Source organism: Leucoraja erinacea, chromosome 19, assembly GCF_028641065.1.
Source record: "Leucoraja erinacea ecotype New England chromosome 19, Leri_hhj_1, whole genome shotgun sequence".
Taxonomy (NCBI): Eukaryota; Metazoa; Chordata; class Chondrichthyes; order Rajiformes; family Rajidae; genus Leucoraja; species Leucoraja erinaceus.
In genome coordinates this window covers 7,672,473-7,700,382 of record NC_073395.1, presented here as the reverse complement: position 1 = coordinate 7,700,382, position 27,910 = coordinate 7,672,473, and the positions used below count along the sequence as shown (strand labels likewise).

Here is a 27,910-nt window from a genome sequence, read left to right as displayed (position 1 = left end):
CGATTACCAAGTTATTCATTCAAAACAATATTTATAGGACCATCATAAACAAAGGTGGACGCCAGCTTCATTCGAAGAGGCATAACTCAAGACCAACAGTGGGCGACACGGTTGCCCCGCGGTAGAGTTGCTGCCTCACAGTGCCAGAGACCCGGCTTCGATATTGACTGTGGGTGTTTGTCTGTACAGAGTTTGCACGATCTCCCCCGTGACTTGCGGGGTTTCTCAGAGATCTTCGGTTTCCTCCCACACTCCAAAGATGTGCAGGTTTGTAGGTTATTTGGCTTAGTATAAATGTAAAATCATCCCGAGAGTGTGTAGGGTGGTGTTAATGAGTGGGGATCGCAGGTCGGTGCGGACTCGGTGGGCCAAAGGTCCTGTTTCCACACTGTATCTCTGAACAAAACTAAACATGGATGGATACCAGCTTCATTAGCAGAGGAATAACTGAAGACCAGCCATTCATTGAAAACAATATTTTTAGGTCCATTATAAACATGGGTGGGCACCAGCTTCAATAGAAGAGGGATAACTCGAGACCAACCTTGTGCCACACATTCTGTGCTGCGTTTGTTCGAGGGTTCAACAGGGATGCCCAGCTTCGCTAGAAACTGCATGTAATTCACTGCTCCCGTCCTAGACAGGTGGTATCGAGAACAAAGCCTGATGGAAATATACAGTTGTGTAAAAAAATAATCTCATCCGAGTCGGCTCAAGAGTACAGCTTACAATCACCAATGCGGTTACGTCTGCACCCAATTTTGGCAGACACCCAAATGCTAACCTCCTGCAAAATATTGGGCCCTCTTCTTCTTGCGTATGGCGTGCACAGCCTAAAGTTGTAATACAACTTGTTCTGTTTGATCTTCTGTTTGTGCACGCCAGGTTGATTGCATTCGTCGAAACAGGGTGGACCACTTGAAGGTTGCAATCTCCTACCCCAATGTTGCGCCAATTTTCCAGGACAAGGCCCTTTACAGTGGCAACCAGGGCATTTCAAGCATAAAAGGAAATAATCTGGGGGGTCAGGACAAGCTACACCAACAAGACTGCTGAAAAAAACTTTGGCTGCTGCCTATATCTTTCAGAAACTACTAGTGTTAATGCACCGTCTGCATTAGCTGAAAGTCTATGTTGGCAATGAAAAGAATCTGCCGTATTTTAACTGCCCTACTCAAACTAACCTGCATCTCTCATAAGGGAGGGCCCACCATGACTACAGCAGGTACTGGCAGTCGTTCGATTAGGGTGATGTCCCAGGAAATAAGGAAGGAGAGACAATAGGACAAAAGCAAGATCCAAGGTTTGCAAAGGCTGGAAGTCTTGCTGGAGGTAGTGGGAAGCAGGAGAACTCTATAGCAGGTAGAAACACCTCCAGCTGGATACCTGTTTTTGTGACACTTGCCTGCACCCCTCTCCCATGTCCTCCCTGAGAACCCCACATACCCCTAACTTCTAAATCAGAGCTGATCCCTACCAAAGCACTTATACCAAGGGCTCAGCGATTGGTCTCATTTGGGATGTTAGACCCCAAGGGTAACTTGTGGGTCGGAGGAATTGGGTCAGTCTAAAGAAAGGTCTTGACCCGAAACGCCACCTATTCCTTCTCTCCAGAGATGCTGCCTGTCCCGCTGAGTTACTCCAGCATTTTGAGTCTATGATGGATTGGGTCTTCGGCGATCTGAACAATGGAAAACTGTACGGGATAGGCATCTCTGTCCCCACTTTAAAACCGAACATAGACACAAAGTGCTGGAGTAACCCAGCGGGTCGGGCAGCGTCTCTGGAGAAAAGGAACAGAGGACAACAGAAGACCCTTCTTCAGTCTGAGGAAATGTCACCTGTTCCTTTTCTCCAGAGATGCTACTTGGCCCGTTGAGTTGCTCCAGCATTTTGTGTCTATTTTCAGTATAAACCTGCATCTACAGTTCCTACCTACACATTTTGTCTGCTCACCTTACAACCACTGAGCTGTATAAATTGTTAAACTGCATAAAATTGTCCGTACTGCAATTTAGGTCCTGTTCAAATCAGAGATTCAATCTTAATATCGTAATTATCCTTAAATATTCGCCAATGGATAAAGTTAAAATTGCAGCGTTGTAATCACTTCTGATTAATGTTCTCGCATTCAAAATTCATCACGTTGTCAAACCAATATTTAAAGACCTATTTTATTGCTGCCAATAATACCATAACACGTGAGAAAAATTCACTCGTAATGTAGCAATCATTCACTGTAACAAGCAAAATTGGCCATTGGAATATTTTATATCATAAATACCAAAGTTATTCAGAAACACCAGAGGCGGGCATCCATATATACTGACCTTTCAAACTGAGAATCCGTCATTCTAAGACAGTAACTCTCAAGAACTCTTCGAAGTTCATAGCACTGAATGTGTTCATCCTTGTTATAATCAAACAACTTAAAGGCTCTTATGAGGTTTTTCAAATTGTTTAGGATCTAGGATAAAATGATAGTTACTTATGTTTACAATATAATCACATCAGAACATAAACAAATTGCAAAACTTCCTTAGCTTAGTGAAATACCACTTGCTGAAAGTAAACGGCAAGAAGCTGATGCCTGCAACTCCCTGCTTCAATACAGATTTAATGGGGAAGATTGATATCCATAGACATAGTTCCATAGATTTCTCTATCTTTCCTAGCCACCCATTCCACCGCTCCTCCTGCCATCTGTTTGATATCTAGCTTGGCTTAGTTTAGTTTAAAGATACAGAGCGGAAACAGGCCCTTCATTTCACCGAGTCGGTGCCGACCAGCGATCTCCGCAGACTAACGGTATCCTATATACACGAGGGACAATTTTAAAATTTTACTGAAGCCAATTAACCTACAAACCTGCACATCTTTGGAATGTAGAAGAAAACCTGAATATCTGAAGAAAACCCACGCGGTCTTGGGGAGAATGTACAAACTCTGTACTGACAGCACCCGTAGTTAGGATTGAACCCGGGTCTCTGGCGCTGTACTGCAGCAAATCTACCGCTGCGCCACCATGCCACCCATTGAGGGGAATAAGGTCATATGGTCATGTAATAGGAGCAGAATTAGGCCATTCAGCCCATCAAGTCTACTCCTCCACTCAATCATGGCTTATCTCTCCCTCCAAACCACTTTCTCCTGCCTTCTCCCCATAACCCCTGACACTCGTACTAATCAAGAATCTGTTTATCTCTGCCTTAAAAGTATCCATTGACGGCCTCCACAGCCTTCAAATGGAAGGGTTACTTAGGGGAATGGCCAGCGAGATCCTTGCACTGCCTGCTGTATCCCTTAACCATTCCTGGTGGTCACCCAACTATCTGCCACCTGCACCTTGGGTGCAACCACCTCACTAAACCTCCTGTCAATGATGCTGTCAGCATCCCAGATGATCCAGAGATAAAACGTGTGACGTTGTCCAAGGTGCTTTGTCCTAAAGTAGCATTTTCCACGTGGTCAGTCAGGAGCTACAGTTGGACACACCCCCCAAAGGAGCAGTCACCGAGGACACTGGAAGTCTCGCTGATCACCCATATCCTGCGGAAGAAACATACCACTGCCCTAAATGCTGTCCTGAGTACACCAAATCTAAAGACTACAGTTAGCCGGTGCCCCAAGCTCAGTCTGGCAAATGGTCTGGACCCAAAACATCGTCTGTTCATTTCCCTCCAGAGGCTGCCTGACCCGCTGAGTTCCTCCAGCACTTTGTGTGCTGTTCAAGATTCTAGCATCTGCAGCATCTTGTACCTCTGGAATTCCTTCTCTGAATCTTCATTCTCGTCCCTCTACGATGCATTTCAAAGCCTATCTCTTTAAATGGGATTGTGTTCATCTTTCCTTGACAGGTAACGTGCTTTAAGTTGTGACGCTTTCAAAGGTGCCATGTAATTTTTTTTTGCCATGAAGTAGCATTTCTCCACACCATAACTATAAATATATGTGAATTCATCTTTGCTATTTGCAGAATCTGATGTATTTCTTACCTTGTCCCTCAGGTAATTCTCAATTTGCCTTGGTGTCAAATTGGAATTGGAGATGATAGAACTGGTCCTGCAGAAAAAAAAGGAAAATTGATAAACAGACATTATTGTGAAATTAATACAGATACTTTATGAAAGGGTATACTTGTCCAATTTGGTCTAATTAAATATATTCTGTATTGGGGTGAGCAGTTTAGTTTAGTTTCGAGAGAGCGTGGAAACAGAGTCCACGCCGACCAGCGATCAACCCGTACACTAACACTATCCCGCACACTAGGGACAATTTACAATTCCACCAAGCCAATTAGCCTACAAACCTGTACGTCTTTGGAGTGTGGGAGGAAGCCGGAGCTCCCGGAGAAAACCCACGTAGGTTACGGGGAGAATGTACAAACTCTGTACAGGCAGCACCCACAGTCAGGATCAAGCCTGGGCCTCTGGCACTGTAAGGCAGCAATCTTTTGCTTAAAGCCTGCAGTATCAACCTCTTCAGACACAAAAAGCTGGAGTAACTCAGCTAGTCCGGCAGCATCCCTGGCCAAAATGAGTCGAGTCGAGACCCTTCTTCAAACTCATCCTTTCACTTCAGATCTTCTTCATCAACAGCCCAGAGCAAAAATCAATAAATAAAAACTAGCATCATTTTCAGAAGGTGACTGGAAATAATATTCTCATATTTCCTTGCCCATTGTATAATCACACACTGAACTAAATCAGAAAGTACTAGTAAACTCCATGCGCCATGAATCAGCATCTGCGTATAGAAAGGTTTGGAGTGTGTGCTGTTCATCACATTGATGAAGGGTATAAAGTCAGAATGTTGGAAAACAGTGTTTTCCTTTTACAGAGATCTTGTAACTTTGCCATTTCTTTTCAGTGTTTCTCTGTTGCTAGTGGAACTTTTTAGTTTCTATCTTTATTTTTAAATTCCAGTACAAACCTGCTGTTTGCCCTTCTTGTTTGGGATTCATCAGGTGAACAAAATCTCTCCAAAAATACCATGTAAGGCACTGTCCCATCACTGTTGATTGGAATCTTTAAAAAAAAAAGCAAATGATATACTTTGTCATAAAGAACGCCAGGATGACTGATATTTCAACTGTTCCTAAAACAAATGGAGTTACTGGAGAATGAATGATTCACTTTGGTGGATTGGATCAAGTATTTTAAAGTGCCTGATGCTGTAATAATGAAGTACATTATTCTACATTTTATACCATCCAAGTAATATTGAGAATCAGCTACATTTCTACAATCTTTCAAAATGTGCTTCTTTATCTGCAAAACCAACAGATACTTTTCATTTTTTATCAGACAGATACATTTCCATGTTAATAAATTTTCTCAAACCAGCAGATAATGGGATATCTTATCTAAAGTATTACACTGATGTTGATTTGCAATGTGATAGTTATCAACATCCACTTTCTTCCCTCTTGCTGGTTACATATTTTCTTGTAATTGGTTGCTGACTAATTTGGCTGTTCACTAATTTAATCATTGCATTCTCCAGAGTGCAGTCCAAATGTCATTTTAAGCAACACCACTAGAAAATGTATGAACATATTTTATTTATAATAAAACCTCCGGAAGACCAGAGGACATAGGTTTAAAGTGAAGGAGGAAAACATTAATAAGAATCTGAGGGGATGCCTTTTCACACAAAGGATGGTGGATGTATGGAACAAGCTGCCAGAGGAGGTAGTTGAGGCAGGGACTATCCCGACATTTAAGAAACAGTTGGACAGGTATATGGATAGGTCAGGTTTGGAGGGATATGGATCAAATGCAGGCAGGTGGGACTAATGTAGCTGGGACATGTTGTAGCGTGGGTAAGTTGGGCCGAAGGGCCTGTTTCCACTGTATCACTCTCTGACCTCCACAAAAACAAGCATAATACATTGTGTGCAATCTGGATTGTAACCATAAACCCTTTCAGAAACAGCATTATGCATTCTGGACCTTGGGTACGTCATCCCCCCAAAAACAAACTTCCCTCATTCCCCACTCCTCCCATTTCAACCTCCAGGTGATTAGACTAATCACACCAATAGGCACACATTATAGTTATTCTCTGCTGTTTACGCGACTTAGTGGCAAGGAAATCTATCGCTCATTCCGAATCATTTTGAGAAAGGGTGGTAACTTTTTTCTTGAACCTCTGCAGTCCAAGCTATTCTCACAATATGATTTGGATTGGTAGTTACAGGATCTTGGCATATCAATTTGGGAGATTATGTAGTTTGGTTGGTGTTTGCTAACCTTGGCAATTGGTGGAGGTTCTCTTGAAGAAGCTTTGACAAGTCGGTGTAGACTATTGTTTTATCTTCTTTAGAGCAATTAGTCATGTTAATGGCATATCATAAATGGGTAGAGAAGAGGTGCCTTAGAATGCAACTTGTATGTGTGAAGAAGTGCAAGGGAATACATTATTTTTGGAAATCCTGGGAGATAAGGGAAATAAACTAAATGTGCAGCAGCATCTCTAAGTAAAATAGGGAAAGACTAAAAGAATGAGACCAGAAAATTGAAGGCATGAAGAAGCCTGATAGTCCATTCATGGTGTCCAGATGAACAAGATTTTATATATAGTACGGAAACAGGCTCTTCAGGCCACCGAGTCCATGCTGACCAGCAATCACCCCGTACATTAGCACTATCCTATACACAAGGGACAATTTACAATTTTGCCGAAGCCAATGAACCTACAAATGTGCATGTCTTTGGAGTGTGGGAGGAAACCGGAGTATCTGGAGAAAACCCATGCAGGTCATGGGGAGAACATACAAACTCTCTGGCGCTGTAAGGCAGCAACTCTACCGATGCACCACCGTGCATGTCAGAACTATTTCCAAAAAGAGGACTGATAACCTTTGCGGTTACTAACTACATTCAGAGCATCTTAGTCATCACAAACACTACATTGATAGAGTTTCCCTGAGTAGTCCCCCTAAATAATCTTCCCTTTGTGAAATTGAAATCTGGATTTCAGTAAACATCAAAAAATTATAGTCCCATCTTCACTGTTGACCGTAACCTTGAAAAAAACAAGTAATATACTTTATCATTAAGAACAAAAGTTGGATAAAACTGCCCACAAGATTTTGCAAAAATATTGGAAGTACCAATATTTTTAATTCAATCATTTCCATGGAAGCAGGGTACATTTTAGACATGTAGTTTTTTGACATCTCAACCTCATTCAATATGGTGGACAACTATTTCCAGTTACCCGGGAATGATTGAGAAGAATAATGATAACACAGTGGTAAAATTCAACTGCTGTTGAGATATTGAGACTTCAGGCTTTTAATTCAATTACCTTTGCAAGTAGATCCTGAAATTGTTTCGAGTTAAGAGGCAGCAAAAACCTCTCGATCACTTTGCGGAATTCGCCTTTGGTGACGGTCAGGTTCCGATCGATGTCATTAGCTTCAAAAGCTCTTCTCAAGTCATTTTGCTTTTCCCTGGCTCGCTGAGAAAGAATGTGCGCGATTTTTGAGATAGAACTGTTGACATCCGAGTCAGAGTTCAACGAAGCTAAGAAATAAAAATAAAAATTTAATTTAAATAGAAAAAAACATCAAAGCTTAATAAATGATAAGTATGGGGGGAAAACACAGAAAATGCCAGAAGCACACAGTAAGTCAGGCAAGTTAGGCACTCGTGGAAAGAAAATAGAGTCTACTTAAAAGGTCAATGACCTTTCACCAGAAATAAGTAAAAATTCCAAATTTTATAAGTTGCCAAGGAAAAAGGGTGGAGAAAATAATGGATGTGTTTGTGAGAGGATGGAGGCCAAAAGAGATTGAATTGGGGTATGTGATTAGCGTGCAGCCTCGCTCAGGCAACAGAAGAAGCCAAGAACAGAAAGGATGGTGCGGGAATGGAAAGAGGAGTTAAAATGGGGAATTAAAGGGCCGCTCCAGTAGTCCGTGGCAGATGGAGCTCATGCTGGGTGAAATGGTGGCCTACTCTACACTTGATCTACACTGATCCATTTAGTTGTCATTTCACTCGCCAGCTTACTTTTAATCAGATCCCCCCCCCCGTTGTATTCTCCACTTAACACCTCCAGCCTTGCTAGAATCGATATCCTTCTCGTCTGCCGATCAATTCTCTCCTTATTTGGATCCAACTATCACTTGCCAGTGATAGACACAAACTGCTGGAGCAACTCAGCGGGTCAGGCAGCATCTCTGGAGTCAAGGAATACGTGATGTTTCGGGTCGAGATCCTTTTTTCAGACTGAGAGTCGGGAAGGGGAAACGAGAGTACACAGAACAAACGAATGAAAGAGATGCAAAAAAACAATGAAGGTCATGGAAAGGTGGAGCCCACAATAGTCCATTGTTGACTGTGGGGTAGGTGATAACGAGTTGTACAGACTGTGAATGTTATAATGCTTATAATGACAACCTGACTGTAAAACCAGTACAGTGGCCTTATTTACACAGAGACATAAATATTGCTCATATGGTTCCAACATGAGAACGAAGCAGTCAAATCCAACAATAGAAAGCCAAATGAAAAAAAGTGATGGTCTTTCATGTAAGACCCATTCCACTCTAAGGGGATCAAAGCCCTGCTGACTGGTTAGCACACAACAAAAGCTTTTCACTGTACCTCAGTACACGTGACAATAAACTCAACTGAACTGAACTGTAGGCTGCAAAGACCCACATGAAGTAGATTTTTATGTCTGGCTCCTAAAATACGTGTGCCCAAAACACAAGACAGCCTGTAACTAAATGCTAATTAACAATTGCATTCAGGCACAAAGTCGCAGAGGAGTTGGTGTTGGAAATGGGGGGAAGAAAACTAATTTTACAAAAAGCGATTTTGATGCTCGTCGCTGGAATGTTTGTTCCTGGTTCATATTGGTGCAGAATTAGGCCCCATCGTCTGCTCCGCCATTCAAAAATGGCTGATCTATCTCTCCCTCCTAACCCCATTCTCCTGCCTTCTCCCCATTACCCCTGATATTCTGATCAATAAAGATATTATGGTAATTCTGGATGCATTGAGAAGTTTTACCTGGAGCTGATTGCAGAGAACCTCGACTACTGGAACTACGCCATAAAAGCTTCCCCGGTGTCGATTGGGGTCTCGGAGTCAGTGGGATACCACGGGACTCCAAACAGAGAGAGCCGAGATCTGGGGTGGAGCCGACCATCTTCTTAAAGAATTCGTCTAGGAATCAAAGAGAAATACATATTTAGAGCTCAACTCGGTAGAATGTCAACCAGCAGATGTACGAATCATCCATGTTACTGAGCTGCAAAGCCAAATAGTAATGTGGAGGAAGGATCTGCAGATGCTGGTTTACACCAAAGATAAGACACAAAAAGCTGGAGTAACTCAGCGGGTCAGACAGCATCTCTGGAGAAAGGTTTCGACCCGAAAAGTCACCTATTAATTCTCTCCAGAGATGCTGTCTGACCCGCTGAGCTACTCCAACATTTAGTGTCTATCTTAAACAAAATAGTAACTTGTGGTTAGACACAAAAAGCTGGAGTAACTCAGCGGGACAGGCTGAGAGTCAGGGGAGAGGGAGGCTAGAGATACGGAAGGGTACGATGTGAAAACCACAGATCAAAGCAGTTGATGAACAAGGAAATGGAGAATGGTTCATAAATGGCTGTGGGAAAGGTGACAACGAGGCATACAATCAGTAATATTAATCAGAAGGACAGTGAAACTAGTCAGACTGGGGGGATGGAGGGAGAGGGAAAGCAAGTGTTACTTGAATATTGAATCAATATTCATACTGTTGGGTTGTAAGCTGCCCAAGCTTGTAGTATTAACGTGTGGCATTTGAAACTAGACTGACTCCTCAATCAGTGCAACCTCACTTTATGTGAACTGTATCTTTAAGGTTGGAACATGTTCTCTCTCTATCGGCCCATGTGTTTGCACTGTGATTCCATTGAACAGCAGAGTCGAAGAGATATCTGCTTCTCAATTAGGTTCAGCTTCAATTAGCAGCAAATTCAACTGTCCTTAAACAGCTCATCTGCCAACTTTTCAATAAACGTCCTACGATGTCTTCATGAAGACATTACATCTTCTATTGAGGACCGAGGATAGATATGGATCATGTGCAGGCAGCGAAGATTAGTTTAACTGGGAATAGACATGTTCTAAACTAAACAATAAGGCATCTGCTTGTTTCTGAGGCTGAGTCCCCACTCTACCTCCAGAGCAAGGAGCCAGAAGACATTGAACCATTAACATGCCCAACACCCTTCCCCTCTCCCTCTCCCTCTCCCTCTCCTCCCACCCCATGCCCTCTCCCCCTCCCCTACCAATCCCCATGCCCTTTCCCTCAACCATACCCTCCCTCTCCCTATCTACTCTCTCTATCTCCATACATCCCCCTCATTCTCTCCACCGGAGGGTTGACCCTCTCCCCGGTACATGTCCCGCACTCCCTCCGGGGGTGACCCCACTCCACTTCCCCTGTACCTCTCTCTCCTCTGTACCTCTCTCTCGCTCCCCTGTGCCTCTCTCTCGCTCCCCTGTACCTCTCTCTCCCTCCCCTGTATCTCTCTCCCCTGTACCTCTCTCTCCTCTCTACCTCTCTCTCGCTCCCCTGTACCTCTCTCTCGCTCCCCTGTGCCTCTCTCTCGCTCCCCTGTATCTCTCTCCCCTGTACCTCTCTCTCCCCTGTGCCTCTCTCTCGCTCCCCTCTCTCTCTCCCCTGTCGCTGTCGGTGCGCGGACGCCTCCCGTTGCCCGGCGACCCCGTTGCTAACCGCGCTCGCCAGCGTGCTGCTCATTGGCCGCCACGGCCCGGCTGGCCCCGCAGCAAGAACTCCCCCCATTGGCCGGGGCTGGAGAGGGCGGGGCTGTTGGAGGCAGGGCCTGGAGTGGATGGGGTCTGGGGGCGGGGCCACGAGGAGGCGGGGTCTGGAGGGGCGGGGCCTATGGGTCGGGGCCTGTGGGGGCGGGCCCCTGGGAGAGGCGGGGCCTGGAGGGCGGGGCCTGTGGGGCGGGGCCTGGAGGAGGCGGAGCCTGGGGGGGGGGGGCGGGGCCTGTAGGAGGCGGGTCCATGGGGCGGGGCCTATGGGTCGGGGCCTGGAGGAGGCGGGGCCTGCAGGAGGCGGGGGCTGGAGGAGGCGGAGCCTGGGGGGGGCGGGGCCTGTAGGAGGCGGGTCCATGGGGGCCTGGGGAGGCGGGGCCGGTGGTGGATGGGTCTGGGGGCAGGGGCACGAGGAGGCGGGGCTTGGGGGGCGGGGCCTGGAGGAGGCGGGGCCTGGAGGGGGCGGGGCCTGGAGGAGGCGGGGCCTGGAGGAGGCGTGGCCTGGAGGGGCGGGGCCTGGAGGGGGGGAGGAGAGGTTGACCAATGTTTACTCATGTTGGGTCTGTTGCTGTGAGTAGCAAGGACTCTGCATGTCTATTAATTTCTTTATACGCCTTGTCTATATTCTCTAGTTTCTATCTCTCACTCTCTCTCTCATATACATATATATCTATAATTAAATGCCTTGTGTTCGCTGGAATTTAGAATGATGAGAGATTATCTCAAGTTCAAGTGAGTTTATTGTCATGTGTCCCTGTACAGGACAATGAAATTCTTGCTTTGCTTCAGCACACAGAACATAGTAGGCATTTACTACAAAACAGATAAGTGTGTCCATATACCATAATATAAATATATACACCCTGCCGCTGCACATCAGACAGGCCCCCTCACTGTCCATCTTCAAATCCAGTGTTAAAACGCATTTGTACTCCCTGGCTTTTGACCATGCCTGAGGCTTTGCTTCTGTTTGTGGTGTTTTTGATGTTTCTTTATTTTACCGTCTTTTCCTACTATTTCTTTTGATTGTTATTTTTGGTGTGTATTAACTTTTTTGTCAATGATTAGTGATGTACAGCACTTTGTTGCAGCTATGTTTGTTTTTAAAGTGCTCTATAAATAAAATTATTATTATTATTATTATTACACACATGATAAATAAACTGATTAAGTGCAAATAACAGAAAATGGGTTAATAATAATCAGAGTTTTGTCCGAGCCAGGTTTAATAGCCTGATGGCTGTGGGGAAGTAGCTATTCCTGAACCTGGTTGTTGCAGTCTTCAGGCTTCTGTACCTTCTACCTGAAGGTAGCAGGGAGATGAGTGTGTGGCCAGGATGGTGTGGGTCTTTGATGATACTGCCAGCCTTTTTGAGGCAGCGACTGCGATAAATCCCCTCGATGGAAGGAGGTCAGAGCCGATGATGGACTGGGCAGTCATCGGCTTATCTTATTATCAGATTATCTTATATAAACATAAAATTTTTAGAGGATTGGACAGGCTAGATGCAGGAAAAATGTTCCCCATGTTGGGGGAGTCCCGAACCAGGGGGTCATTAATAATATGGAACAGGCCATTTCAGACTGAGATGAGGAAAAACTTTTTCACCCAGAGAGCTGTGGAATTCCCTGCCACAGAAGGCAGCGGAGGCCAATTTAATGGATGTTTTCAAGAGAGAGTTAGATTTAGCTCTTAGGGTTAACGTAATCAAGGGTTTACTGGGGCAAACAACTTGTATTCATGCATGATTCTATTTATTCACCTTGTCATTATGGAAAATGCAATAGTTAATGTTTCTGGTTTGTTTTATGTGGGGGGTTGGGGAGGGGGTTCCGGGTAATTTTTTTTTCAATCTCTTACCTTGCCAGAGATCTGGATCGTATCTCCAGTCGCTCTGCGGCCTAACATCATGGAGCTGGCGGCCTTGCTCGGAACTGACTTTGAGCCCCACCGTGGGGCTGTGGACTTACCATCGGAGCCTGCGATCCCTTGTCTGGGATCGACCCTCCAACCGTGGCCTGCGGATTTCACCATCAAGGAGCTCGCAGTCTCGGGCACAGACCGACGTCAGGAAGCTCCAAAGTTGCAGAAGGTTCGACCAGCCCCGACCTGAGGTCCGATCGCCCAGTGCGGGGAGCTGACAACCCCCGATGCAGGAGCTTGATCGACCCGACGTGGAGGGCCTGATCCCCGGCTACAGGAGCCAAGATCGTCCCGTCAACTGAAGGCTCGAAGCCCCCGAGAACAAAGAAGTGAAGAGATTGAACTTTTTTCGCCTTCCATCACAGTGAGGAATGTGGAGGAGTCACTGTGGTGGATGTTTATGTTAAAATGTATTTTGTGTGTTTTGTTGCTTTTTAATGGTATGGCAAATGAAATTACTCGTATGTTGCAAAACATACTTGGCTAATAAAGTATGCTTATGATTAGTATGATTATGATTCACCATCAGAATAAAAATAGGAAGAAATCACAGTTCACCAGTTTTGATGAAAGAATAATGAAGTTAATGTTTCAGCCAAAGTGTTTCTGTTCTTCGTGCACAAAATTGAAGTAACCATTCAATGGATTTGCAAAGGTTGAGAATTAGGATTAGGTTAAATTCATAAGTGATAGGAGCAGAATTAGGCCATTCAGTCCAGCAAATCTACTCCGCCATTCAATCATGGCTGATCTATCTCTGCTTCCTAACCCCATTCTTCTGCTTTCTCCCCATAACCTCTAACACCTGTATAATCAAGAATCTGATCTATCTCCCTTTAAAATATCCATTGACAGCCTCCAGTCTTTCCACCAATGGAAGAGTCTAGGACTAGAGGTCATAGCCTCAGGATTAAAGGATCAAGATCAAGATACAATTTATTTGTCATTTGGACCCCTTGAGGTCCAAACGAAATGACGTTTCTGCAGCCATACATTACAAACAAAAAGACCCAAGACACAACATAATTTACATAAACATCCATCACATTGCTGTGATGGAAGGCCAAAAAAACTTATCTCTCCACTGCACTCCCCCCCTCCCCCCCCCCCCCCCCCCCCCGAAAAGCGGTCTCCCTCCAGGGACCCGCGGGCTCCCGGTGCCGCCGTTCGCCAGACCCGCAGTTGCAGCCTCCGAATCTCCGGAGGTCGGGCCGCCGCAGCGCAGCGCTCCACCACTGCTCCACCCGCTCCGGACTCGGCCAGCTCCGTGACGGTGAGGTGAGTAGTCGGCAGCAGAGCCCCCGGTCTTCCTGTTGGAGGCCGCTCCTCGTTGCAGCCCCAACGACAACGGAGACCCGACAAAGAAAAGGTCGGGTCTCCCGTGCAGGGAGAGATTTAAAAGTTACCCCCTCCCTCCCACCCCCCACCCCCACCCCCCCCCCCCCCCCCACCCCCACACATACCCCAACAAAAAATACAAAAACTACATAAAAACATAGACAGAAAATAATAAAAACGCAGACGGGCTGCAGAGGCCGCTGCTGACGAGAGTCGCGCCGCCTACCGAAAGATATTTCTTTAGGAAGGTGTGAGGGGGTAATACTTTAATCAGAGGGTGGTGAATCTGTGGAATTCTTTGCCAGAGAAGGCTGTGGAGGCCAATGGATATTTTCTAGGCAGAGAATGATAGATTCTTGACTAGTACGGGTGTCAGAGGTTATGGGGAGAAGGCAGGAGAATGGGGTTAGGAGGAAGAGATAGATCAGCCATGATTGAATGGTGGAGTAGACTTGATGGGCCGAATGAACTAATTCTGCACCTATCAATTTTGACCTTATGACATGCTGGCAGCCTCAAGATTAAAGGGCTGCTTAAAAATTAATTATTTGATTGTTCAAAATTAGTAGAATCAAAAATATATAGTCTGGTAATTTATTTTAAAGGAATAGGATTTCATGCAGATTTGAAGGCAACAGAATGTATGAGTAACATTTAATTAATGATTTGCTAACATATTCAACTTTCACTTTGAAAAAGACAAGATGTCAACCACAAAACATTTTTCTATGAATGCTGGCAAAAACTGGGGAAACACAAAGTTAGTACAAATGTTTACAAACATTAACAGGATTAAAGATTTACAAGAAGTGGGTGATGGGGTAACAGATTTCTCCTCCATTTTTGTCCCCCAATGTTATTCGGGGTCAATTCAAGGAATGCGGTTGTGTCTGTATTGCCTGCTACGTATTTCAACGTTACATTTGCCTATTTACAACACACTGTCACATCAACATGCCACAGAATGTCAGGCAGCATCACTGGACCCAGTTAACAAACTACAGAACCTCAAAATGTATTGGTCCCAAGGATACTGTGAGTTAACTTGGTTCCATTAACCATTGTTTCAAAATATAGCTTTAATAAATTAAATGGGATCAATGTTTTAGCCTTATGCCCCTGTCCCACTTAGGAAACCTGAACGGAAACCTCTGGAGACTTCGCGCCCCACCCAAGGTTTCCGTGCGGTTCCCGGAGGTTGCAGGTGGTTGCCGTAGGTTGCAGGTAGTGGAAGCAGGTAGGGAGACTGACAAAAACTTCCGGGAACCTCCGGGAACCGCATGGAAACCTTGAGGTTTCCGTTCAGGTTTCCTAAGTGGGACAGGGGCATTACTGAAACTATTGAAACTTGTGTAATACCTTTCTCACATCACCCATCATCTTTGAATATTTAAAGGAATTGGAATCAACGATACCCAAATAATGTTAGCTACATTAATTCAGGGGATCGAGGTTTTAACATCACCGAAACTATTGTAATTTATGAAATATGTCTCATATCACCCATATCTAAAGGAATTAGAATCAACAATACCCAAACGGTTTTAATGACTTTAATGCAGACGTGGACACTGCATTGATGCTAACTAGAATATGCAATGTCATGATTACAGAAAATAAATAAAATCTATTTCTCAGCAGTAATTTCCCTTCATTTTGGTTTACTTTGTGTGTGTGCACGAGTGTACAAACGAGTTTGTGGGAGTGCCAGTACGTATTTGCTTACTTTTAAGTAATTAATTTGGAGTACAGAATAATTGTCCTTACTATCACAACGACTACAGTTTATAATGAAGTTGCTTTCTTAGACTATGCGTGTTCCAATTCTGCTTAAAGGCATATACACGTCAAAGCAGCAGCAAGTGAGGAGACGGTTGCTATAGATATGGAATACCCAATACCTCTCACTAAAAGCTGTCATAATACACATAACAGCACAGATTAGCCAGTGAATGATAAACAAATGCAGAGATGCATTGATAGTGTTGAGGATACTGAAGCACATGCATGTTGCTTCCTTAGAGGCTGAAGTCGAAGGTCAGATCGGATTTTCCCATCTTCTGTTTGAAAACAGCATCGAATTTCTCATTCATTGACACAGTGAAGATATCCTTCCATAGGCCAACTCGACCTGAAATTGAAAAAAAAAAAAAATAGTAAGTGGAACTTATTAACTTCTGAGTCTGATGAAAATGCATTTTGTGACGTTTGAGGTTAGGGACAATTCCATTGGAATCAAGGTGTGTCAGGCAACCTGATCATTCTGTGATCATGATCACCCCCATCTGTAAGATTAGCTGCAAGGATATCATTCCAAACTGTAGTCAATTAAGTTCAGGAATATCAATGAGTGCCACTTTGGTTATTCTATGTCTCCCCCTTCATGTTCTGCTTCAGGCAAATGTGCATTTAACAATTTCACACAGTTTAGAAAGAAATGACCCATGGCAGCACTAGGCATAGCGACAGATCCACTTCATAAGTTGCAGTGTTAGACTTATGAATATTTGTGAATTATGTTTCACATCTAAATTAATCAGTAAAACCCATACTATTCAGTAAAATTAAACCCCGTACTATTCAGTTACGTTGCAAGATGACTATTATATTTAGTAATTAGTATTACGAGGGGTGGCATGGTGGTGCAGCGGTAGAGTTGCTGCCTTACAATGCCAGAGACCCAGGTTCGATCCTGACTGCGGGTGCTGCCGGTATGCAGTTTGTGCCTTCTCCCCGTGACCTGCGTGGGTTTTCCCCGGGTGCTTCGGTTTCCTCCCACACTCCAAAGACTTAAAAGTTTGTAGGTTAATTGGCTTCAGTAAGAATTGTAAATTGTTCCTAGTGTGTTGGTCGTCGCGGATATTTAAATATGGGACCCAGCTCATAAACCAGACGCAATCTAAAGATGGGGACATGATGGGATTGAGTAAGGAAATTGCCGTTTAGCGGTGGCAAAACCGGGTTTTAAATTCTACAAAACCTGCGGGAGAAAGCTGGGTGGAGGGGATTTAAAGTCCTGCAAAGAATGCATTGGAAAAGGAGCTGGGAATCGAATTCAATTACCACACACGTAAGGGAAAAGACAAGCATACATGCTTCTGTGCTTAGAGTTTAGTAGGAATGAAGGCGGAAAATGTTTGAGAAATATTAACATGATAAAATTATTCAGAACGATTATGCTCAACTTTCATCCCTCCATGTTAGACCATCAGATGGAAGGTTTGTTTCTATATCACGTCTAAGAGTGAAAACTATAATCAGTGAACCCTTGATAGACACAAAATTCTGGAGTAACTCAGCAGGTCAGACAGCATCTCTGGAGAAAAGGAACAGGTGACATTTCGGGTCGAGACCCTTCTTCAGATTGCTTTTGTCATTTTTTGTGGGTGAGGTTAGAGTAGGTAAGGGGTGTCTGAAGAAGGGTCTGGACCCAAAACATCACCTATTCCTTCTCTCCAGAGATGTTGGCTGTCCCGCTTTCTATGTCTATCTTCGGTGTAAACCAGCATCTGCAGTTGCTTCCTACACAATCAGTAAAAACCCTTCATAGATCTTTCAAATTTGTCTCACTTAAACTTAATTCTGTGTGGGTGAGAAAAAAATACTACAAAGATGACCCTCACAGACCAACATGGAATGGTCTAATAACAAAACAATAACCAGACTGATTCCTGGGATGTCAGGACTGTCTTATGAAGAAAGACTGGATAGACTTGGTTTATACTCTCTAGAATTTAGGAGACTGAGAGGGGATCTTATAGAAACTTACAAAATTCTTAAGGGGTTGGACAGGCTAGATGCAGGAAGATTGCTCCCGATGTTGGGGAAGTCCAGGACAAGGGGTCACAGCTTAAGGATAAGGGGAAAATCCTTTAAAACTGAGATGAGAAGAACTTTTTTCACACAGAGAGTGGTGAATCTCTGGAACTCTCTGCCACAGAGGGTAGTCGAGGCCAGTTCATTGGCTATATTTAAGAGGGAGTTAGATGTGGCCCTTGTGGCTAAGGGGATCAGAGGGTATGGAGAGAAGGCAGGTACGCGATACTGAGTTGGATGATCAGCCATGATCATATTGAATGGCGGTGCAGGCTTGAAGGGCCGAATGGCCTACTCCTGCACCTAATTTCTATGTCTATGTCTATAACAAATAAAAATGATGACCATGTTTAAGTCAAAAACATGTGGCTCAAATGATACAAGATTTATGTAGAAAGGAACTGCAGATGCTGGTTTAGACCGAAGATAGACACAAAATGTTGGAGTAACTCAGCGGGACAGGCAGCATCTCCAGAGTAAAGGAATGGGTGGCATTTCGGGTCGACCAGTCTGAAGAAGGGTCTCGACCAGAAACGTCACCCATTCCTTCTCTCCAAAGATGCTGCCTGACCCGCTGAGTTACTCCAGCATTTTTGTGTCTATCTTTTAATACCAGAACTAGTTACCCTTTGGCATTTATTTTTCCCTTTAAAAAGAACACGTCAAAGGAAGGAAAAAAAAAAACGTAAGAAATACTTGATTAATCAAGAACTTCCATACCCACCTTGTTGGAATACACCTGCCTGGGGTTTGGGTGGAAAAGCCATGAAAGAGAATGGTACTGGACTAGGCCTAGTCTACATCTCACCAATTACACTATGTCTTCAGCTCAATGAGGTGAAACACTAAAAACATAAAGGAAGAAACCAAAATGCTTCAAACAAAAAATTAAAAACAAAATTAAAATGTGCAAATGAACGCGCAGCATTTAACTCAAATAAATCTCTTCATTTCCAATCACTTAAACAATGCAAAACTGAAAAACAAAAACAAAATCAATGAATGAAACAAAAAAAAAAGAAAAAAATCAGACAATTGAACAAATCATCATTTTAAAAGCTGATTTAATACTTGATCCCTAGTTGGATTAGTTTAAAAGCCCTGTCCCACGGTATGAGTTCATTCCAAGAGCTCTCCCGACTTAAAAAAAAAATCAAACTCGTGGTAAGAATGAACGTAGTGGGTACGTCGGAGCTCGGGGACGTCTCTTAGCGGCTCGTACCGCTAACGGCAGGTACTCGTGAAGACTCGCTAACGGCAGGTAAGCACGGGAAGACTCGCGAAGATTTTTCAACATGTTGAAAAATGTCCACGAGAGCCCCGAGTTCTGACGAGTGGCCATTACCGTAAATCTCCGAGTTCGAATCAGGGCAAACTCGGGAGAACTCTTGGAATGAACTTGTACTGTGGGACAGAGCTTTAACGAAGCTTATCAATATTAATCAAGGCTAATTTTTTAAAAAAGAACATTTGCAGAAGATGCAACAAAAAACAAATGACCCAGTCGACAGTTCTTGCGTATAGTTTCCATAAAATCACAAAAGTACATTTTTAAAGCTCATTTTAGTGAAGTCAGATTTTCAACTCCAATGCAAACCGAAGGAAAGGCGAGGATTGTCACCCCAACTTCAAATCAACAGAATGAAACTCAATCAAACATATTGCCACACAGTCATAAACCACTATCAGCAAATGTCTTCCATTCAGAATTAGAGACAGTATCCACATATGCCTCAATCCCAACTTAAAGTAAAAAAGCCATGCGGAGACTGATATCACTCCATTCAACTTGTAGATCAGTCAGTCTCCCCATGGACAAGTATTTATCTACCGTTACATATCGCCAAACACTGTTCTAGATCACTCCTCCAAATCATTCCTCCCCACCATCATTCTTAATGAATAAGAAGGGTAAGCCCCATTTAGAGACGGAGATGAGTTTTGAAACACTTCTTCACACAGAGGGTTGTGAATCTGCCTCAGAATGTAATGGAGGCCAATTCTCTGGATGCTTTCAAGAGAGAATTAGATAGAACTCTTAAAGATAGCAGAGTCAGGGGGCAGGAACGGGGTACTGATTGTGGATGATCTGCCATGATCACAGTGAATTGTCTATTGAGTTACTCCAGCTTATTGTGTCAATCTTCGATTTAAACCAGCATCTGCAGTTTCTCCCTCCACATTCATTTGTTCTCTCTATATCTCCACCATCTATCTCTTGATTCCCTTTCCCCTGATTCTCAATCTGAAGAAGGGACTCGACCCAAAATGTCACCCATTCCTTCTCTCCAGTGATGCTGTCTGACCAGCGTTTACTCCAGCATTTTGTGTCTATCTGCGGTTCCTTGCCACTCATGGGCCTCAAATCCATGGCGCAAGGCTATCTGAGAGGTAGATGTTCGCTGCAAGTCGTGTGATATCATGTTCATAAGTGGTAGAAGCAGAATTAGTCCATTCGGCCCATCCAGCCTACTCCACCATTCAATCATGGCTGATCTATCTCTCCCACCTAACCCCATTCTCCTGCCTTCTCCCCATAACCCCTGACACCCGTACTAATCAAGAATCTATCCATAGAGTGATAGAGTGATACAGCATGGAAACAGGCCCTTCTGCCCAACTTGCTCACACTGGCCAACATGTCCCAGCTACACCAGTGCCAGTGTTTTGCCTATATCCCTCCAAGCCTGTCCTATCCATGTACCTGTCTAACTGCTTCTTAAATGTTGGGATAGTCCCTGCCTCAACTGCCCCAGCCTTAATAATATCCATTGACTTGGCCTCCACAGCCTTCTGTGGCAATGGATTCCACAGATTCACAATACCGTGCATAATGTAGACAAGAACCAAGGAGAAAACAGAAATCCATGTTCTTCCTTCTCCTAAACAAAACGTCAATACATTACTTCTAAAGCAACATGTTGACCAGTAAGATTCCTCTGACGATTTAAGAAAGATATTTTTGTTAAGCACTTACCTCTGCCAATGGGAAGGGCATCTGCATTGCAGCATTGGTCCACGAGCTGGTGGCAATGTTCAATGATAGCCTCCATTTGTGTTTTATCATAGGTCACCCCAAGAAACCGCACCAGTTGTTCCACAGTACCTGCAAGATTCTTCCACCAGAGAGAAAGGACAAACTTCACTGGAATATCTGAGAGTGTTCGAAATATTCCAGGCTCTCAATTTTAGAGGGGAGACACAGAGAGAGGCAGAGAGAGAGACAGAGAGAGACAGAGAGAGAGACAGAGAGAGAGACAGAGAGAGAGACAGAGAGAGAGACAGAGAGAGAGACAGAGAGAGAGACAGAGAGAGAGACAGAGAGAGAGACAGAGAGAGAGACAGAGAGAGAGACAGAGAGAGAGAGAGAGAGAGAGAGAGAGAGAGAGAGAGAGAGAGAGAGAGAGAGAGAGAGACAGAGAGAGAGAGAGAGAGAGAGAGACAGAGAGAGAGAGAGAGAGAGAGAGAGAGAGAGAGACAGAGAGAGAGACAGAGACACAGAGAGAGACAGAGAGACAGAGAGAGAGACAGAGAGACACAGAGAGAGAGACAGAGACAGAGACAGAGACAGAGACAGAGACAGAGACAGAGACAGAGACAGAGACAGAGACAGAGACAGAGACAGAGACAGAGAGTGGTGGGTGCCTGGAACATGTGGCCAGAGGTGGTGGTTGAAGCAAATACACCAGTCGTATTTAAAAGACTTGGATAGGCACATGGATGTACAGGCATGTGGATATGCCGGGAATGGAGGGATATGGGTCATGTGCAGGGAGATAAGTGACGGCCTTGGCATCATCTTCAGCACAGACTTTGTGGGCTGTTCCATATTCTGTGTTCCAAGTGAGAATGGTGTGTAATAAGGTAGGGGGCCCAGCAGGTGGCAGTGTTCCCCTGTGCTTGCTGCCCTTGTTTGAATGGCAGTGATCGATGGCAGAGGAAGTGCTGTTTCCAGTGCCAACCAGAGTATCATTGCAGTACGTTTCTGTGGTTTGTGTCGTGCATCAGGAGAGTAGTTGGGGCTGTACATATCGTGCACGTGGAGAGTTTATTGCATCACAACGGCAGCGCTAGTGGAGCCGTTACCCGACAACGCCAGTGACGCGGGTTCGACAACTTCATTGTCCTATCTGGGACACAAGACAATAAACTCTCTTGACTTGATCCTGACCTCAGGTGCTGTCTGTGAGGTTGTCCTCCGGGTACTCCAGTTACCTCCCACATCCCAAAGACGTGCGAGTTTGCAGGTTAATTGACCTCCAGGGTGGATGGAAAAGCGGGATAACACAACTAGTTGCGAATGGTAGATCGATGGTTAGCGTGGACTTGATGGGCTGAAGGGCCTGATTCCATGCTGTATCTCTCTCTTTAAACTGCACTAAACAGCCTGGACTCGTGCCTTGTAATGTCTTGTGGCATCAGGCGAGTCACTGACAGTGAAATACCTCAATCACTGATGAACCAACAGTATTTACCTGGATGGCCCAGGTGGGTTTCTGACCAACAGCAAACACCTGCCTGCACCCCCAACCCACCTGATGGTGGCACCAGTGAATGCCAAGACTGTGGGCGGCACGGTGGCACAGAGGTAGAGTTGCTGCCTTACAGCGCCAGTGACCCGGGTTCGATCCCGACTACGGGTGCATGACCTGCGTGGGTTTTCTCTGAGATCTGCGGTTTCCTCCCACGCTCCAAAGACGTTCAGGTTTGTAGGTTAATAGTCTCGGTAAAAATGTATAAATGTAAAATTGGCCCCAGTGGGTGCAGGATAGTGTTAGTGTGCAGGGATCACTGGTCGGCAGGGACTCGGTGGGCCGAAGGGCCTGTTGCCGCACTGCATCTCTAAACTAAACCAAACTTTGTCAGATGTGGACAAAACTATCCACACAAGTGGCCAAGATCACAGACACATTGCCTGGAAGCCAATCTAACTGTGGATTTTGAAAAGGAATTAGACGAGTGTTTAAGTACTTTGAGGAACAACATTTGCAACACTATATAGAAAGGGCCAGGAAGAGAAGTTGTCAGATTGTTCTTGGTAAACACCAGCATGTGGTCAATGGGCAATATGGACTCTGTCCTTGGAACAATTCTGTGATTTTAAATACTTTAGTTTAGTTTAGTTCAGAGATACAGTGCAGTAAGAGGCGCGTCGGCCACCAAATCCGCGCCGACCAGCGATTCCCGCACAATAACACTATCCGACACACACTAGGGACACTTTTACATTTATACCAAGCCAATTAACCTACAGCCTTTGAAGTGAGGGAGGAAACCAAAGATCTGGGAGAAAGCCCACGCAGGTGACGGGGAGAACATACAAACTGTACAGACAGCGCCCGTGGTCAGGATCGATCCCGGGTCTCTGGCGTTGCAAGCGCTGAAAGGCAGCAACTCTACCGCTGTACCGCCGTGCCACACGGCGGTGTACGGGAGTAGTTCAGTTTTGTTGTCAGCCCAACCAACATAGTGCCCCACACGAGACCCACCTTATGTAAATCTTCGTAAAGCAGGAAGAGGACGTTAGAGTCCAGGCGATGCTCCCAGAATTCCTGAACGTGTTCAAACCACGAACCATAACCCACTGAAAAAAATAAAAAAAATCACAGCCACGTTTATACTTTAGACAGCTACTGTATTGTCATATTGAAGCACGTTCGAACTTTGAGTAATTCAATGTCAAGCCCATCTTCATGTTCAAACGTCCACTTGGTGAATGAATGAATGCATCAATCAATCAATTAAATTAATTTACTGGTTGATTGATTAATTAATTAATGATACTTTATTGCCACCTGTGACAAGTCACAGTGATATTCTTTGTTTTGAATACATAAGGTATGTAAAGAGGCACCACATAAAGGGCGTAGACAACGTTACAAAGTATCCCGTGCTGGGTCCGTCTTTATTCTTCTCCCCCCCCCCCTCCCAGATCCCCCACCCTTGGGTCTCCTTTATCAAGTCAAGTCAGGTTTATTCGTCCCATACACACACGAGATGTGCAGTGAAATGAAAAGTGGCAATGCTTGCGGATTGTGCAAAACACAAACTACAACAGAATGGAACAGAATCACATACAGGTGCACAACCTTTTATCCGACGATCCAAATAACGAAAAGCTCCGAATAGCGGCCATTTTTTCGGTCCTTGAAGAAAGGTCCTTGAAAATGTTCACGGAGGGCGGCCCGCAGAGGTGACAGCGGAACCTCCGGTCGGTCCTCGAAGAAAAGGGAACTAAATCCCCATTCATAAAAGAGGTGAGGGTATATTGCGCGGGAGGGTTAATAATTGACAATATGCCGCTGCCTTCCCGCTGGGTTAAAAAGTTCCCACGGTAGACACGATACACAGTGTATCGTGAGCCTTGCGTGGGAACTTTTAAACTCAGCGGGCAGGGAGCAGCAGATTGTCGCTCCCTTCAGTTTCACCCCACCTACACCCCTCTGCTTCCCGGCCATGTGTGTGACCCCTTCCCTCCCCTCTCCAGCTCCCCGCTCATTGCACCGGCGCGGGGGCTTTGTACTGTCTTCACGTCGGCGATTCTAGCAGCGCAGTGCAGTCACCGGAAACGTCAGGACCAACGGGACACCGACCCCCAGGCCCACTGCAAGCACGGAGAACCCAGAGACCCACAGCCAGCAGCAACCCAGCCCCGTTCCAACTCCAGAGGAAAACTGCAAACTGGCCGGAGACGTCAGGACCACCAGAAGCCGCTTCCCGATGGGCCGCTACGGCGACAAGTGGCAGTTCGCCCACAGCCCGAGCTGCGCCCTCTCATCGGGACACCGACCCCCAGGCCCACTGCCAGCACGGAGATCCCAGATCAGCAACTCCAGCCCAGCCCCGCCCCGTTCCAACTCCAGAGGAACACGCAGTGTATGGGCAGAAACTGATAGTGTTGAAGGTACTTCTTGTTCTTGGGGTGGCGCAGCTTGGGCTGTGGGCGAACTGCCACTTGTCGCCGTAGCGGCCCATCGGGGAGTGGATTCCTCTGGAGTTGGAGGGGGAGGGGGGTATTGTGCTGTTTGATCGCCCCCTACTATCCCAGGGACAGGGAGACAGGACGTTCACCGAGGGCGGCCCGCAGAGGTGACAGCGGAACCTCCGGTTGGTCCTCGAAGAAAGGGGAACTAAATCTACATTCATAAAAGAGAAGGTGAGAGTATATTGCGCGGGAGGGTTAATAATTGACAATATGCTGCTACCTGCCCGCTGAGTTTAAAAGTTCCCACGGTAGACACGATACACAGTGTATCGTGAGTCTTGCGTGGGAACTTTTAAACTCAGCGTGCAGGCAGCAGCAGATTGTCGCTCCCTTCAATTTCACCTCACCTACACCCCTCTGCTTCCCGGCCATGTGTGTGACCCCTTCCCTCCCCTCTCCAGCTCCCCGCTCATTGCACCGGCGCGGGGGCTTTGTACTGTCTTCACGTCGGCGATGGCTGCAGGTCAGTGCAGTCACCGGAAACGTCAGGACCAATTGGACGTCGACCACCAGGCCCACTGCAAGCACAGAGATCCCAGAGACCCACAGCCAGCAGCAGCCCAGCCCCGCTCCAACTTCTTCTGCCGGGATCAAGGCGCAAACTCGCGACCTTGCGGATATGAGCCGAGCACTCTACCACTGAGCCAGCCATTAAAATCTACGCAAAACATTTTCCATTCCGAAGACCGACAAATTCTGAATTACGAAAGGTGTCTGGTCCCAAGGCTTTCAGATAAAAGGTTGTGCACCTGTATTACATATTTGTGGGAGGAAAAAAAAGATAAAAAACAGCAATTTAAAAAGACACAACAGTAAATTGGTTCAGTATTCTCCCCCCTCTCTTCCCTCACACTGGTTCCCCCATGTTTAAAAGTTTAAAATAGTTTAAAGTACATAACCCTCACAGATTCTTAAACACCTCTCCAATACACAAACTTATAGCCTTGAAGAGTCAGATAGTTACTAGGATGATTTAGAAGTGGGACTTTAAGTTAGGGTCAAACAGGCAACCCTTCATTGACAAATTATATTTTCAAGGTGAGAGTCAGAAATAGATAGGTAGTAACTCAACGAGTCAGGCAGCATCTCTGGAGAAAAGGAACAAGTGAGTTTTTGTGGAACCCTTCTTCAGACCCGAATTTCGTGCAGAAATAAATAAGAGTCCAAACGCTGAAACTCAACTTATTTCCTCATTACACTGGCTACTCTTTCCTCCAGAATCAGATTGAACTGATCAGAAAATCTATTATTTCTATGGATTACGAATAGTTATTTTATTAACACAATGTGCAGCTGGCGAATTCAAGATTCTTTCAACTATTTTCTCTTTCTTGTACAGGATAAAGGAAAATCAAATATAGAGTCGGAGTCATAGAGTGACCTAGTGTGGAAACAGGCCCTTCGGCCCAACATGCCCACACCTGCCAACATGTCCCAGCTACACTAGTCGCTCCTGCCTGTGCGTGGTCCATATCCCTCCAAATCTGTTATCCATGTACCTGTCTAACTGCTTCTTAAACGTTGGGATAGACCCTGCCTCAAATACCTCCTCTGGCTGGTTTTTCCATACACCCACCTCCCTTTGTGTGATAAAGTTATCCTTCAGATTCCTGTTAAATCTTTTCCCCTTCATCTTAAACCTATGTCCTGTGGTCCTCGATTCACCAACTCTGGGCAAGAGACTCAGTGCTTGTACCTGATCTATTCCTCTCATGATTTTATACACCTTTATAAGATCACCCCTCATCCTCCTGTGCTCCAGGGAATAGAGTTCCAGCCTGCTCAACCTCTCCCAATGGCTCAGACCCCCAAGTCTTGGCAACATCTTCATAAATCATCTCTGTACCCTTTCCAGCTTGGCGGCATCTTTCCTATAGCAAGCAGCCCAGAACTGAGCACAAGACTCTAAATGCGGTCTCCCCAACGTCTAATACAACTGCAACATGACCTCCCAACTTCTATATTCAGAATAAACAAGGCGATTTGTCAAAGGAAGTGCCACTTACACTTATCATTCATAAATCGCCTGCAGAATTCCTGAAACGTCCCCCTGTAGCTCATGGTTCGTAAAGAACGGTGAAACTGATAGTATGACACCACCAAGTCTTTGGGGTTTCTGGCCATGCATATGACCTACAGGAAGAAAGATTTGGAACAAGGAAGAAAAGTTTAGTTTAGTTTAGAGATTCAGAGCGGAAACAGGCCCTTCGGCCCACCGAGTCCGCACCGACCAGCGATCCCCGCACACTAACGGCTACCCTACACACACACACACGAGGGGACAATTTACAATTACACCAAGCCAATTGACCTACAAACCTGTACGTCTTTCAAATGTGGGAGGAAACCGGAGATCCCGGAGAAAACCCACTTGGTCACGGGGAGAACGTACAAACTCCGTACAGAAAGTACCCGTAGTCGGGATCGAACCCAGGTCTCCGGGGTGGTAGGGCAGCGACTCTACCGTTGTGCCACTTAAAATAGGCTTAAAATAACTTACAACCTTCCACCACACCAGCATTGTCCTATTTTTAGTTTTACTTTAATTAGAGATTCAGTGTGGAAACTGGCCCTTCAGCCCAAAGACTTTAGCTCCGCTATATGATCTTTGCTTCAGCCCACCAGTTCCACGTTGACCATCGATCACCCGTTCACATTAGTTCTCTGTTATCCCACTTCCACGTCCACTCTCTGCGCACTAGGGGGCAATTTACAGAGGTCAATTACACCTACAAACACACACGTCATTGGGATGTTTGGAGGAAACGGGAACACCCAAGGGAAAACCCGCACAGGCAAAGGGGGAATGTGGATTTTATTAACATAGGGATCAATTCTAAAAAGGAGCATTTTTATTGCAAATGGAAATCAATGTTTGGGACCATATGAAGGAAGGAAATGGATCAAGTGGGTCAGATACCTGCAATGAGAATGTGGGGCTGAATCCCCCCGGCTCGGACTTTACTGGCTTAACCTTGCACTAAACCTTATTCCCTTATTATGTATCTGCACACTGTGGGCAGCTCGATTGTAAGCATGTATTCTCTTTCC

General features: G+C 45.2%; 2 protein-coding genes across 2 annotated transcripts in view; both read right to left on the bottom strand.

The window, feature by feature from the left end:
* Positions 1-9,210, bottom strand: part of efcab6 (EF-hand calcium binding domain 6) — a 47,272-nt gene extending 38,062 nt beyond the window's left edge. Inside the window, exons 1-6 of the mRNA XM_055650216.1 lie at positions 9,030-9,210; positions 7,315-7,532; positions 4,933-5,027; positions 3,996-4,062; positions 2,331-2,467; positions 545-663 (exon numbers count right to left, since the gene is read on the bottom strand). Of these exons, the coding sequence (XP_055506191.1) occupies positions 545-663; positions 2,331-2,467; positions 3,996-4,062; positions 4,933-5,027; positions 7,315-7,532; positions 9,030-9,168 (775 nt within the window). The 5' untranslated portion in view covers positions 9,169-9,210. The remainder of the gene's footprint in view (positions 1-544; positions 664-2,330; positions 2,468-3,995; positions 4,063-4,932; positions 5,028-7,314; positions 7,533-9,029) is intronic.
* Positions 9,211-15,230: 6,020 nt separating this feature from the next.
* Positions 15,231-27,910, bottom strand: part of sult4a1 (sulfotransferase family 4A, member 1) — a 32,652-nt gene continuing 19,972 nt past the window's right edge. Inside the window, exons 4-7 of the mRNA XM_055650214.1 lie at positions 26,866-26,992; positions 23,364-23,458; positions 20,852-20,990; positions 15,231-16,189 (exon numbers count right to left, since the gene is read on the bottom strand). Of these exons, the coding sequence (XP_055506189.1) occupies positions 16,077-16,189; positions 20,852-20,990; positions 23,364-23,458; positions 26,866-26,992 (474 nt within the window). The 3' untranslated portion in view covers positions 15,231-16,076. The remainder of the gene's footprint in view (positions 16,190-20,851; positions 20,991-23,363; positions 23,459-26,865; positions 26,993-27,910) is intronic.